Below are 13,804 nucleotides of genomic sequence, written 5' to 3'. Positions count from 1 at the left end.
AACCCGCGGGGCTGGGGCACGCTGCCGGCCCTCTGGCGCCCTGCGTCCGACGTGCCTCATCCCCGCTCGCCGTGCGCGGCTGCTCGCGGGGGAAAATCAGGGAGGGATTGGGTCCCTGCGGGAGCGGGTCTCCAGCAGGACGGGGGTCTCCAAAGGGATCCTTGCGCAGACCCTCTCGCCGGGTGGTTTTGGGGACGGCGATTCCTGCTCCGGCTGCTTTGCAAGCGGCGAGCAGCCGGGCCCTGCCCGTCGCGGCCGTCCTCTGGAGGTGACGAGAGATGCAAATGCCGCCGCGCGGCCCCGAACCGCCAGCCCAAAATAAACGGAACTGCCGAACTTCTCGGCGGCCCAGGCCGCAGCTTCCCCCTGCGACGGGGGCAGAAAGCCCAGGTGCCGCCAGCCCAGGAGGAAGCTCGGGACGGGGGACGGGGGCCGCGGTCGCTTCCCGGCAGCACCTCCCATTTGCTTTCGGCTCAGGGGCCGGCTCTCCGTGCAAAGAGAGCTCGTGCGGCCGGGCACACCTGCTCAGGCCGTGCAAAGAGAGCGGCTGGCGGCGGGGAAAAACGCAGGGTGCAAACGGTGCAAAACGCCTCGGTCCTCCTCCTCCTCTTCCTCCTCCTCCTCCTCCTCCTCCTCCTCCTCCTCCTCCTCCTCCTCCTCCGGTGCGGCCCCGGCCCCTGGCAGCAGATGGTGGCTGCTGCTCATCTGTAATTAACTGGGCGCCGTGCGGATAATCGTCCCGACGCGCCTGGCGCCCGCCGCCTCCCCAGGCACCCGCTGCACGAGGCTCCACCGCGCTCCCGCCACGCGCACGGCGAAACCACCCGCGCGGCGGCTGCAACGTGCGGCAGAACGTCCGGGCTGGCACCCGGGAGCAGCGTCACCCCGGCAGCTTCGTCCCCGGGGCGGTTTGCAGCTCCTGTTGCTGCGGCTCGTTTCGGAGGCTCGCTCCGATCAAACGCCCCCGGCTTTCCCTGCACGCACCCGGCACCTCCTGCCCGGGAAAAACGGCTGGCGAGGCGCCAGCTCCGCTCTGCCGGGCTGCTTTCTGCGGGGGGGGGGGGGGGGGGGGGGTGCGTGTGTGTGTGAATCGGGTCCCTTTGCCGAGCGCCGACCAGTTTTTAGCCAGCATTTCGTCCCGTCCAAAATCCGCCTTTGCCCATGGCTAGGGAGCGCTGCCCTGCGCGGGGACAGGCCGGGGGGGTGCGACGGCCAAATCCGGCAGCCCCGTCGCTCCGCTGTGCAAACCTCCCCCCCCCGCCCGCGGCCGCGTTTTGAGCCCTGCAAAGCATTTGCCGCGCGGGCGACCCGCGTCGCCCTCGGCTGTGCAGCTCGCCGGCTGCAGCCCGGGGCTTTCCGAGCCGAGCGAGCTCCGGCGCCGCCGGCGGGGATGGGACCCGGCCGCGCGCTCCGGCTTTTGGCCCTGCTGATGCCGCAAGGAGAAAGCCCCGGGGGCCGCCCCGGTTGGGAGGGGGACCGGCCCCGGCCCCCGCGGCACCCACATGACTGCGCCGGCTTCCTCCGGGCGGCCGCGAGCCCGCCGGCGGGGAGGAGGAGCGAGGAGCGGGGCCAGGGAAGTGCGGCGAAGGAGGAAGCGCGGCGGCGGGGAGCCCGGCGTGCCGAGCGGAGCAGGCCCGGCGGCGGCGGCGGCGGCGGTGGGGTCGGGGGTGCCGGCGGGCGCCTGCAGGCGAAGGGCGCCCGTGCTCCGGGCGGCCGCCCCGCGGGGTCCGGGCGGAGGAAGCTGCCGTCGGCCCGTGCATCCTCCCGGCTCCGCTGCTCCGGGGCCGGAGGCAGCAGCGGCACGAGCGAGGGAAGGTGAGCGCGTGCGTCCGCGGGAGCTGGGCGCCCCGGGCAGCGGCGGGATGCTGCCTGGGGAAAGGTCCGGTTCGCTGATCCATGCCTCTTCCCCGCTCCGGACAGGCCGGCTGGAGCCAAGTGGATGGAGAGCATCTGCACCCCCGGCCGCTGCCCCTTCCCGCCGCCGCAGCCGGGCCCCGCTGGGACGCGACCGTCCCCGTGACCCGCAGCCCCCGGCTCGCGCCTTCCCCGCCGCCTGCCCGCCCCCGCCGTCCTCATCCTCATCGTCCCGGCGAGCGCCGCTGACCCCGGCGGCGGGGCCGATGCTGGGCTCGGCCCCGGGGCCGCCCGCCGCGCCGGAGGATGGCGGCAGCAAGCTGGTACCACCGCGACATCAGCCGGGTGGTGGCTGAAGACCTGCTGGCCAAAGCGGGCAAGGACGGATGCTTCCTGGTGCGGGACAGCGAGTCCGTGTCCGGGGCGTACGCCCTGTGCCTCCTGTGAGTTACCTGCCTCGCTTCTCCTCTTCCTCCTCGCCCTCGGCCCCCTCCGCGGTCCCTCTCCCCCCTTACCCCGTGCGGGACCCTGGCGCCGTCACTCGGGGCGGTAGCAAGGCCTTTTCCCGGGAAAAGCAGGCGGCACCGGCTGAGCTGCTGCCCGCTCCGGCAGCCTGGCCGGCCACATGCGGGGAGCTCCGAGAGATGCCCGGGTCCGGCCGCAGGAGGTGCCGTGTCCCTGGGCCGGATCCCGACCAGGAGCCCTGCTCAGCCCCAAAATTCACGAAGACCTGAGGGATTCGATGCTGGGGCAAAACCCAGCGTTCCCTGCCTGCCCCATCCGCACATCAGTGGAGCATGGAGCGCTGGGAGCGTCGGGGACGCCCAGGCTGCGGACACTCGCTCCCCGGAGAGCGAGCGGCCCCTGGGAACGGAGGGAGCCGCCGGGGAATGGTGCCGGCGCCCGAGCGTGCCGGGAAGGGCGCAGGCGGTGCTTTGGGGTCGCCCGCTCGCGCCCCCGCGGCGCCAAGCCCCACCGGGCCGGCTGAGACAGGAGCAGCGGGTTTTTCCCCGCCTGGGGGAGCGCGGATGCATGGGAGCACTTTCCGCCTCCCCGGCAATCCCGCTTTCCATAGCGGGGGCCGCTCGGGGCTCTGCCCCACAGCCAGACCCCCTGCGCCAGCTCCGGCTGATTCCTGGCTCTGGGGGTGCGATGCAAACGCCCCCTCCTCAGTCGGATGCACCGGCCCAGCTCTTCCTCCATCGTCACCTCTCCGGGGTGGCCGAGAGCATCCCGGCCCTCCGCCGCCTCCGCGCCGGGCCGAGGCGTCCTCTCGGCGCCGGGGGCTGCCGGGGGCCCGGCCGCGGCACGGCGACACGTCCGCAGCCGTGAGCGAGGCGCGCAGGGCACGGGGCGGTGCCTCGCGCCGGGCTGGAAGGATGCCGCCCCGTTTCCTATGGTTTTCCTGGCCCGGCGCGTGGTGCAAATTGCAAACACATGGTGCCGAGAAGCGCCGGGGGGGACACTAACCCGTCAGCCGGGTCACGGCAGCAGCGTGCAGCACGGCGCCGGTGCAGCGGCCCCCGACGAGCCCGCCGGGATGAAGCCGCGCTCCGGCTGTGCCGTGTTTCGCCGCATGCTGCCCGCGGCCGTCGCACCGTGGTCTCGGGGCGCCCCCGGCTGCATCCCCCCCCCCCCGGCGGCCCAGCCCGTGCGAGGGGACGCGCGGGCACCCGCTGAGCCCCTGCTTGCTCGCGGCAGGTTCCAGCGGCACGTGCACACCTACCGCATCCTCCCCGACGACGAGGGGCTGCTCTCCGTCCAGGTGGGTGCAGCGGGTCCCGCTCCCGCCGTCGCGCCCCGGGCCGGGAGCGAGCTGGCGAGCCCGGCCGGCGGCGGGATTTGGGGCTCCGGCGGGATTTGGGGGTGGGCAGGCTGGCACGTTTGCCTCCGCCGCCGCCGCCGTCGGGGGGGCCGCGTGCGCCGCGCCTGCAGAGGCGGCGTTTGCACTTCCATGCGCGCTGGAGCCGCAAGCGAGCGGTGTGGTTTTCTTTTTGCATAAGCCAGCTTCAGCGCGCGGCGCCACAGGATGTGAATTCTGTGCACGGAGCCCTTTTGCAGCGCGGCCTCGCCAAGGTTTCCGACGCGCTGAGCGCAGCTGCGGCCTGGGAACGCCGGCTCCCCGGCAGCGCCCTGTTCCGCCCGGCCCGCTGCCGCCTTTAAGCCCGCGGCTTTAAACCTTTGCACTCGGCTGCCATAAACCGGTTGCCCGTCATCGTCCCCCACCGCGAGAGCACGAGCCCTTCCTCCCTGCCCGGCATCACGGCGTGAGCAGCGGCGCCGAGCGCCCGGAGCGGCGCTGGGAAACGCCGCGGCAACGTCCCGTCCTCTTCCTTCCCCAGACCATCCAGGGCATCCAGGCAAAGTGCTTCCGCAGCCTCACCGACCTGGTCGGCGCCTACCAGCAGCCCAACAACGGCCTGGTGACGCCGCTGCTCTACCCCGTGCACCGGGCGCGCGAGGCGGCCGACGAGGACTCGGGTGCGCGGGGGGCGGCGGGGGGGCGCGCGGGGCGGCCGGGGAGGAGGAGGAGGAGGAGGAGGAGGCGGGCGAGCCGTGCCCCGTCCCGCTGAGCCGGTGCCCGTGTGCCGCAGATGGGGACGAGGGCCGCGGCGGCGCCCCGGCGAACGCGGGCCCCCCCGGCGGGGCCGCCCCCGGCGCCTGGACCGGCCGGGCTCACATCTCGCAGCAGCTGCACCTGAGGCTGCAGGAGCAGGTGCACAGCAGGTAACGCTCCCCCGCTCCGGCCCGGCAGCGCTTTCCGGGGTCGGCTGCAGCGGGACATTGCACCGAGCCCCGGGGACGGGGTGGGGGGGCGAGGAAAGGCTCCCGCGCTCTCAGCCGCCTCTCGCCCTCGCAGCCCAGCCAGCGACTTCATGGGCTTCATGGCCGAGTACCTCACCCACCACCTGCAGCTGGACCTGGAGGCGCTGCGCAACGGCGACCTGCAGCTGCGGCACCTCAGCACCGCGCTCGTCACGGCCTGCCGGGGGCTGCACAGGCGAGTGGCCCCGGCCCCGGCCCCGGCGGGATGCGCGGCGCCCCGCTGCGCGGCCGAGCGGCTCCCTCCGCCGCGCTCACGCCTCTTCCCCTCTCTCTCTCTCTCCGCAGCGAGATCGACTTCACGCTGGCCGGTTTAGAGACGCTGGCCAAGGTGTTCGGCCCTCCCGCTTCCCCCCGCAGCCCCGCGAGGGAGCAGGTGAGCCCCCCGGGCGGGCGCTGGGGGCCGCGGGTGTCTCGTCGCGTGCGGGCGAGCGCAGCTGCTCGGCGAGGAACCGCTCGGGGCGGTTTCGGTGCCTACGTGCACCCGGAAAGGTGCTGCGCGCCCTGCAGGGACAGGTGTCCCGGCGCAGTGCGTCCTCGGCGGTGGAGGGGACCCTCGCACCGAAGGGACCTGGGGGAGGGACGGCAAATTCATTTCTGCATCCAGCCCACACTGCTGCAGGACGGGGAGCGATTCCCTGCCCGGCCCCGGGGACTCCACGTGCTGCATCCTGCCCCGGAGGTGGGACCGGCCGTGGAGGAACCCACCAGCCGGATCCGACCGCGCTGCTCCGAAAGCCTCCGCCCCCAGCGAGTGTCCCGTCTCCCTCCCCAGGGTCTCCTGACCAGTGATCCGGACCTGGAGCTGCTCCTCAGCAAGATATCCACTGTCAACCATCTCCTCTCCTCCCTGGAGAAAAAGGTGCCTGATGTGCCCGGCCTCGCGGCCGAGACGGGGCAAGACGCGCTGCAGAGCGGCCGGGGGGCGGCGGGTGGGGCAGAGGGGCGGAAATCAGGATTTGGGATGCTAAGGCGGAGGCGACTGTCATTTCCAGACGCCCATCAGAGAGGCTGGGGTCCCTCTCCCGCCCCCCCCCCCCCCGGGGCGCATCACCGTCTCCTTGCTTCGCGCCCGTCTCTCTCCGCAGGTGCTGAGGTCGCTGCAGGAGACGGTGTCCAAGCACAACCTGGCGCTGCCCAGCGTGGCCGCGGCCCCCCAGCCGGCCACCAAGCCCCTGGCCGTGCAGAGCTTCGAGGTGAGGCCGGGACGGGCGAACCGCGGCCCCGGGGGGGGGGGGGGGGGGGGCCAGACGGAGCAGGGGGCAGATGCCGACCCCACCGCGAGCGTGTCCCCGTGCTGCAGGTGAAGGTGGGCAAGTCGCAGCGAGCAGCCCTGACGGTGGACGTGGAGTCGGGCACGGTGGCCGTCACCAAGAAGGGCAGCGGGACCCCGGAAGAGACCATCCCTCAGGACAAAAGTAAGGAGCCCCCAACCCCTCTGCCGGTGCCCAGGGGACGGTGCGGGGCCAAGGGGTTCCCTCCGCAAGGGCGGCAAGGGATGTGCCTGGGACGCCACCCCAGGGACAGGCCTGATGCCGAGGCGATGGGCTCCTTCCTCTCTGGAGACCGCGGGGACAGCGGGGAGTGGGCTGTGCGTACCCCCAGCCCTTGTGTGGCCGAGGCCGGGGGGTGCCGGATGGGCGGCTGGACACGACGCGGGCGCCCTGCCGTCGCCCCGCTCACGCCTGCCGGCATCCAGTCTTGCAGCTGATTAAATACCAGAGCGTGCAGAGCAAGGTGAGGCTGGTGTACGACCGGGACCAGCACAAGAACCTGAGCAGAGACTTCGTCTTCCCGAACGCGCGGGTAAGAGGACCTCGCCGCGTCCTGACGTTAATAACTCTCCGCATGTCCCCGGCTCCTGTGCCTGGAGGTCGATGTCCCCGCAGCCTGGCTGCAGCCCTGCAGACCTGGCCATCGGCGTCTCTTGCGGTGCCACGTTCCCCAAAGCCCTGGGTCTTGTGCCGGGGCTCTGGGGACACCCGTGTCTTCCTGCAGAAGCGAGAGGCCTTTTGCCAGCTGCTCCAGCTCATGAAGATCCAGCACTCCAACCTGGACGAGCCTGACCTCATCTCGGTGTACGTCGGGACGTGGAACATGGGTAAGGGGCTGGGAAACGCTCGTGTCATGCAGGGAGGCCGTCGCGGCTGGTCGTGCGTCCAGGGAGGGCTTTGGAAGGGGACGCCTGCAGGAGCTGCCCTGGGATGTCTAGGGTTGGAGCTGCTCCTTGCTGGGACGAGAAGCCTGGAGAAGACCCCGACCGGGCCTTTTTTGGGTTTGTCAGTCCTGTCGTGATCCACTTATTTTGTGGTCGTATGGAGTAAACAGAGGAGCTGGGATACTTGGAGGGTTTTGGAGCGTAGCTGTAAATCTCAGCGCAGGTCTGGGCTGCGCATGGGTGGACCGTGCCGTTGACACGATACTTTCCATCCCCCGTGGGGGTCTTGACACACGCAGGGCCTGGGGGCCGAGAGAGGCTCGGGGAACCAGCCCTGGAGGCAGCCGCGCGCTGTCATCCCTCCCGCCTGGGCTGGCTGGGAAACGCCGCTCGGTGACCGCTGTCCCCTCTCCCCCCCCCCCCCCAGGCAGCACCCCGCCGCCGCGGTCCCTCGCCTCCTGGCTGACGTCGCGGGGCCTGGGGCGCACTCAGGACGAGACCACGGCCTGCATCCCCCACGACATCTACGTGGTCGGCACCCAGGAGAACTCCCTGGGCGATCGCGAGTGGGTGGAGTTCCTGCGAGCATCGCTGAAGACGCTGATGGCCATAGACTACCGAGTGGTAATGGCGCGGGCCGAAGCTCGAGGGGGGGACACGTCCTTAGCTGCCCTCTCCGGCTTTGCCAGGGGCATGCCCGCTTGATAAAAAGGCTGAAGACTCCCACAAGTAGGTTCAGGAAGCTGATTTCCCACCGGTAATCGAGCTGGGGCTTTCACACCTAAACCCGGCGTCCTCTTCGTATCTTTCCGCTTCTTCACCCCGTCCTGCTCGTTGGGGGCAGCTGGCAGGCACGGGCCGGGGCCAGGCAGCCCGGTTCACCCCCGTGTGTGGGGCCGTGCGGGCCAGCTCACCCCTGTCTCCCGCAGGTCGCCCTGCAGTGCCTCTGGAGCATCAAGATAGTCGTGCTGGTGAGACCGGAGCACGAGCGGCGCATCAGCCACGTGAACACGTCCAGCGTGAAGACGGGCATTGCCAACACCCTCGGTGCGCGCCGGGAACGGGGCCGCGGGTCCTCTCGGCGGGACGGGGCAGGGTGGGCCGGTGCGGTCAGGGATGCCTCAAGCTGGGGTGGCAGCCTGGGGGCACGGCGCGGGGAACCCACCGCGTGCCACCTCCGCCGTGCCGCGAGGGAGCATCGTCTCCCCCCCCCGGCTGCTCAGCGCCGCGCGTGTCCCCGCAGGTAACAAGGGAGCTGTGGGCGTCTCCTTCCTTTTCAACGGGACATCCTTCGGGTTCGTGAACTGCCACCTGGCCTCGGGGAGTGAGAAGACCCACAGGTGACGGAGGGACGCGGGGTGGGGGTGGGGGGGTCAAACCCCGCTGGGGTCGGCTGGGGGTAGCAATGCGTAATAGTCAAGGTGGGTCCTTGTTCGGATGGGTCGCTTAGAAAGGCATCACGGAGATTTTCTGATGAACCACGGACGAAACAGCAATAAAACACAAAACCGAAAAGCCACCCGCTAGCAAAGGATGTCCTTCCTCAGAGCCCCTTGTTTCCTCTGTGTAACGGGAAGCTCAGACGCAGCTTCTCCTCCCACCGTGTTTCCCGCTCGCTCCTTGCAAGCGCAGCTGGAAGGAAGCCGGGGTTGCACCCAGAGCCCTTCGGAGGGAGAGAAGTTTTGGTCCCTGAATGTCAGACGTTGGGTTCAGGGCTGCTGGTCCCTGTCCCCGTCCTGCACGGGCTGCCCCCACCACAAGGAGCCCAGCGGCTGGGCAGGATGGGGCCGGGGCTGGTGGTGGGGCTGCCTCACCTGCTCTGCTCCCGTCCCCCCCCCATGCCGTGCAGGAGGAACCAGAACTACAGCGACATCCTGCGCTCGCTGGTGCTGGGTGACAAGCGGCTCAGCGCCTTCGACCTCACGCTGCGCTTCACCCACCTCTTCTGGTTCGGGGACCTCAACTACCGCCTCAACATGGATGTGCAGGTAGGAGCCCGTGTAGGATGTGCATGTGTGGGACAGGGCAACTCCAGCCAGGCGCCGTCCCAGTCCCCAAGAAAGCAGGCGTGAAGGGGAGGCCGGGGCGTGCACTCAGGGTCCCTGCTGTGGCTGGTACCGAGGAGGAGCCAAAAAGGGCCCCGGATGCCTGTCGGGATGCTGAAGCAGAGGGAGGGTGAAGAAAAGCCTGGATGCTCACGGTCTCTTTCCTCCTCCCTGCCCAGGACATCCTAGCCCACGTAACCAAGAGGGACTTTGAAGCCCTCGTGGCTGTGGACCAGCTCAACCTGGAGCGGGAGAAGAACAAGGTCTTCCTACGATTCAGTGAGTGCTGGCGCGAGGTGCCAAAAACGTGAGGGTCCTCGATGTGCACCAAGGACAGCCCTCCCCCGGGGCAGTGCATCCGGGCGAGGAGGGAGGCTGGCCTCAGCCTGGCACGCGTGTGCCAGTGGGACGCGGCCGTGCCGCTCCCAGCATGGGAATGGGGCTGGGGGTGCTGCTCGGGAGACCCCCGGCAGGACGGGGAGCATGGAGGACGGCGTCCCCAGCCTGGTTCCAGCCATGGGGACAGCCACGACACCCGCCCCGGCTCAGCTCTGCACCTTGGTTCCCAGGCGAGGGCGACATCTCCTTCCCTCCCACCTACCGGTACGAACGGGGCTCCCGGGACAACTACATCTGGCAGAAGTTCAAGACTACGGGGGTGAGTTCCTGCACTCTCATTCCAAGGCTGGGGATCCAGAGGTCCAGGACTGCCGGGGAAATGGGGACAGCGGCTGACTCTTTTAGGAGTCCTCTATCCATTCCCTTGGTGGGGAACAAGAGAGAAAACTTCTGGGGTGGGAGAAGCACCGGGCTGGTGGGAGAAAGCAGCCGGATACGAGGACTGCGGGAGCACAGTTTTTCCTATTCCTAGATGAGGATCAACGTCCCCTCGTGGTGCGACCGCATCCTGTGGAAGTCGCACCCAGAGACCCACGTGGTCTGTAACTCGTACGGTGAGTGAGGTCCCCCAGGGCCCTGCCGGGGGCTTGGGGGCTGCCGGAAGCGCCGGGGCTCAGCGGCTGTCACTTGGCTCCCCCTTCTCACGTTTCAGGCTGCACCGACGACATCGTGAGCAGTGACCACTCGCCGGTCTTCGCCACCTTCGAGGTGGGAGTGACATCGCAGTTTGTGCCCAAGAAGGGTAAGGGTGATGGTGAGGGTGAGGATGAAGGTGAAGGAGCACCCTCTCCGGGAGCGATTGCCCCTGGAGCAATTGGGCTCGGGGACAGCTCGCAGCCCTGCTTCTTCCTGGGTTTTCCACCTTCTATCACCCAAAAGTGCTGGGTGCTGGGGCGAGCCCTGAGCGCGGTGCTCGGCCAGCACGCGCTGAGCCGCTGGCGCCTGCCTGCAGCACCCGGCTCCAGCCCCGAATCGCTGGCCTGCATCGAGTGGGAGAGCATCGAGGTGATCGTGAAAACCGCCAGCCGCAGCAAGTGCTACATCGAGTTTCACTCCTACTGCCTGGAGGGTGAGCTGGGGCCGGGGCCGGGACCCTGGGCTGCGAGGGGTGTCCGTGCAGCCGTGCACCCGCGGGCCGGGGCAGCGGGGATGGCTGCGCTCCGCCGCGTAGCGTCGGGGCAGCCGGGCGCCCTGGGGCAAGGCACGGAGGCGCCGAGCTTGACTCCGTGCGGGTTAAGGCCGGCGCCCCGGGCGGGCTGCCACGCGGTGGGGCAGGGCGGTGGGATCGGCGGCGGGAGGGAGCCGCCTGCCCTCACGCTCTCTTGCTGGCAGAGCCCCAGCGGAGCGGGGAGAACACGTCCCAGAGCTGCGACATCCCCGGCTTCCTCAAGCTCAGCTGGTCGGCCAAACACTTGCCCGTGGTGAGCGCCGGGGAGAGGGGGGGTCCGGGCCGCCGCGGTAGGGCAGGGGCGGGCGGACGAGGCACCGGCTGCCCCTTTGCACCAGCTCCGTGCCAGCACCCCCCATCGCTCCCCTTCCCTATCCCTCCCGCCCGGCTCGGCACCGGCGCTCTGCTCCAAGGGGAGTGCCGGGGCCATCACTGTTCCCGAGGCTGGAGCGACCCTCGTGCCGGCCCCGCGGCCGCGCTCCCCAGCACCCGCTCTCCCCGTGCGCAGCTGCACCCCATCCTCTCGGACCTGGAGTACCTGGGGGACCAGCACCTGCTGCTCAGCATCAAGGGCGTGGAGAGCTGCGAGTCGTACGGTGCGTGTCCCCGCGCCGGCACGTCCCCGCGCACGGCGGGGCTGGGCTGCTGCGGGCACCCTGCGGACGCCTTCGGGGCGGGGGCTCCTGGCGGGGGGGGGGGGTCTGCAGGGAGCTACAGGCTGCAAGCCCAGGGCTGCGGTGGGTCTGCGCCCAGCAGAGCACCGGGGAGAGACCTTGATGGCCTGTAGGAGGCCCCTAAAGGAAGCAGGGGTGGTGTCAAGAATAGCTTCTGCATGCAATTTTTGGGAAACAGTGTCTCCCAGCCTGTGGGCCTGCTGGGTATGAGGTTTTGCAGCTGGAATTTGGCAGGGGGGGACCCCAACACCCACCCTCCCCAGCGCAGCACCCGCTCCGGGTTGCTGCTGGAAGGGGGTCCCGCAACGGGAAACAGAGCAGCCCCTGCTCCTGTCCCGCTAACGCCTCCGCGTGCTGTGGGCGCAGGCGAGTGCTGCATCGCGATGAGGTCCATGATTGGCAGCATGGCCCAGCAGTTTGAGACCTTCCTCTTCCACCGCGGCGAGGAGACGGGCTCCATGCGCGGCTGGATGAAGGTCCGAGTCCCCAAGGACAGGCGCAGCACCCGCGAGAGGCTCTACGGTAACGCCGCCGCGCTCTTCGGCCGCCTCTGCCTTGCCTGGGACGGGTCGAGGGTGGCGTGGCTGAGTGGTCCCCATGCCCAGCGCGGTGCTCCCCTTCTCCGGCAGCGAGCGGAGGCCGTGCATGGACTAACTTGTCCTCCAGACACCCTGTGCTCCTGCTGAAAGAGGCCAGGACTCAAATATCCGCACGCAGCTCTTTAACCGTGCCCTTCCTGCCCCGAATTTCTTGCAAGCGAGCCTTCACCAGCCTTGTCGTTTGCAGAGTGGATCAGCTTCGAGGAGGAGGATGCCGAAGCGGCTGCCGATGTCCCGACGTGCTCCAAGCCGCCCACGCACCGCGTCAGGTACCCGCGGCAGATCTTGGCCCCGCCGCCAGCCCCGGCAGCGCCAGCGGTGCTGAGCCCGCCTCGTCCCGCCGTGTGTTTCAGGAGCCGGCCCCACAGCGTCCCGGACGCGGCCAGCAGCTACACCAACCCAGCCTACTTCATATTCGAGGGGTTGCCCAACACGTGGGCCCCGGCGCCCGGCGCCTCCGAAGCCCTCCGTCGCCCCCGCGGCGAGAGGCAGGCGGAAAGCCCGCGGCGCCGCAGCCCGGCCCCGCCGCCCGCGGAGGAAGAGCCGCGGGGCGGCCGGCCCCGCAGCGTGGCGGGGGGTCCCGGCCGCGGGCGCCAGCTCAGCCCCCTCCCCGCCGGCAGGCAGAAGAGGCCCAAATCGGCCGTTCTGGAGAGGGACGTGGCGGCGGCGGTGGCGGCGGAGGGCGACTGCTCCCTGACGGCGCTGCACATGGCGAGGTGCCTCAGCGAGCTGGACCGGGTGTCCCCCGAGCGGGGCGGCCGCCCGGACGCCGGCACGGCCGGTGGCCCCAAGGCGCAGCTGCGCCAGACCCGCAGCGCCCTGGAGCCGCTGCCGCCGCTGCCGCCACCCACGCAGGACGCCCGGCGGCACGGCCGCACCACGGAGGTACCACCTGGCTGCGCGCGGTGGGTGAAACGAGGGCGGCCGCATCGCGGTCCCCTGCCGCGACGCTGCTGGAGCGTGTCCTTGTCCTTCTCTCCCCAGTGGCCCTGCGACAGGGGCGACCGCTCCCGCAGCATCGGCGCGTGGCTGAGTCACCTCGGCTTGGAGCAATACAAGGAGGGGCTGTATGAAAACGGCTGGGATGACCTCGAGTTCTTCAGGTATTCCCCCAAATCCTGGAGCTCACAGTGGGGCAATCGGTCCCCAAGTGCCAAAGCAGTAGTGGAGCAGGTCAGGCCAGCTCCTGTGTCCCCGAGGTCCCTGGTGAGCCCCAAGCCCGGAGGGAGGGAGGAAAGGTAGAGCGCAGAAGAGGGGACCGTTAACCGATCAAGCCCCCAATTCCTTCTGAATCCCCTTGGCCCCTGCGCCCTCTCGGTGGCTTCCCTACAGTTGCTCTCTCTCACCCCACACCGTACAGAGACATCACTGAGCAGGACCTGCTGGAAGCCGGGGTGCTGAGCCCTACTCACCGGAAGCTCATCCAAGCCAAACTCCGCGAGAGCGCCGCTGAAAGTCCGCAGCAGAGACCCTACCTGAAACCAAACGCCTAGATGCCAGCGTGGCACGTGCCACGCGCGCGCGTTTCCTCCGAGGAGCTTCTTGGGGAGCTTCTGCTCTAAGGTGCCCAGAGCCCCGAGCAGAGGAGGCAGGACTGGAGGTCACAGGGATAAACCTGTGACTGGGAAATGCGCTCTTGGCTGGCTTCCTCCGCGGTCTTCTCCACCACTGCCGACGTCTCGCCGAACGTGCCCCGCTGACAGCTGCAGCACGCGCCCGTGCCATGCCTGCACCCAAGCCCGGACCTGTTGCGGTGAAACCAGCCGCGTTCCCAAGCTGTCCGGCCTCGCCAGTAAGCGACCGGACGTTTCTCCACCGGGAAGTGGAGAGCCTCGCCAGCCAAGAGAGGTGGTAGCCTGTGGGACAGGGACGTGGGACGCGTGGAGGCCACGCTGGAGGTGAGGACCATCCCCTTCCCGAAGGCCGCGGCGTCGCCGTTTCCTCGCGCCTCTCTCTCTCTCTCGCCGCCGTCGTCGCGACCGAGAATAAAGCCTCAGGGCTCGGAGGGCGCCGCGGGGCCGCCTGGTCTTCGACGCCGGCCGCGATGCGGCGGGAGCCATCCCGGCGGGAACGCGCCGCTTCCT

At 69.9% G+C, this 13,804-nt stretch overlaps 1 protein-coding gene across 2 annotated transcripts; it reads left to right on the top strand.

The window, feature by feature from the left end:
• The first annotated feature begins 1,716 nt into the window (after positions 1-1,716).
• Positions 1,717-13,733, top strand: LOC106486171 (phosphatidylinositol 3,4,5-trisphosphate 5-phosphatase 2). Of its 2 annotated transcripts, none has more exons than XM_067303874.1 (28): positions 1,717-1,815; positions 1,921-2,297; positions 3,556-3,619; positions 4,197-4,335; positions 4,449-4,581; positions 4,715-4,855; positions 4,966-5,053; positions 5,453-5,539; positions 5,766-5,873; positions 5,981-6,095; positions 6,377-6,483; positions 6,676-6,778; positions 7,263-7,459; positions 7,765-7,882; positions 8,079-8,175; positions 8,685-8,823; positions 9,060-9,159; positions 9,450-9,538; positions 9,752-9,833; positions 9,932-10,021; positions 10,232-10,348; positions 10,612-10,700; positions 10,956-11,043; positions 11,488-11,643; positions 11,908-11,989; positions 12,074-12,605; positions 12,705-12,823; positions 13,081-13,733. In XM_067303874.1, the coding sequence occupies exons 2-28, from the start codon at positions 2,161-2,163 to the stop codon at positions 13,211-13,213; spliced, it is 3,450 nt and encodes a 1,149-aa protein (XP_067159975.1). In that variant the 5' UTR covers positions 1,717-1,815; positions 1,921-2,160; the 3' UTR covers positions 13,214-13,733. The 2 variants fall into 2 exon arrangements, with proteins under 2 accessions (XP_067159975.1, XP_067159976.1); XM_067303875.1 differs by having other exon boundaries at positions 7,263-7,539; positions 7,623-7,882.
• Positions 13,734-13,804: the final 71 nt, after the last annotated feature.

The sequence above is a fragment of the Apteryx mantelli genome, chromosome 13 (assembly GCF_036417845.1).
Source record: "Apteryx mantelli isolate bAptMan1 chromosome 13, bAptMan1.hap1, whole genome shotgun sequence".
In the NCBI taxonomy this organism is placed as follows: Eukaryota; Metazoa; Chordata; class Aves; order Apterygiformes; family Apterygidae; genus Apteryx; species Apteryx mantelli.
Note: the sequence above shows the minus strand (reverse complement) of the source record. Positions and strands in the feature narration are given on the sequence as shown.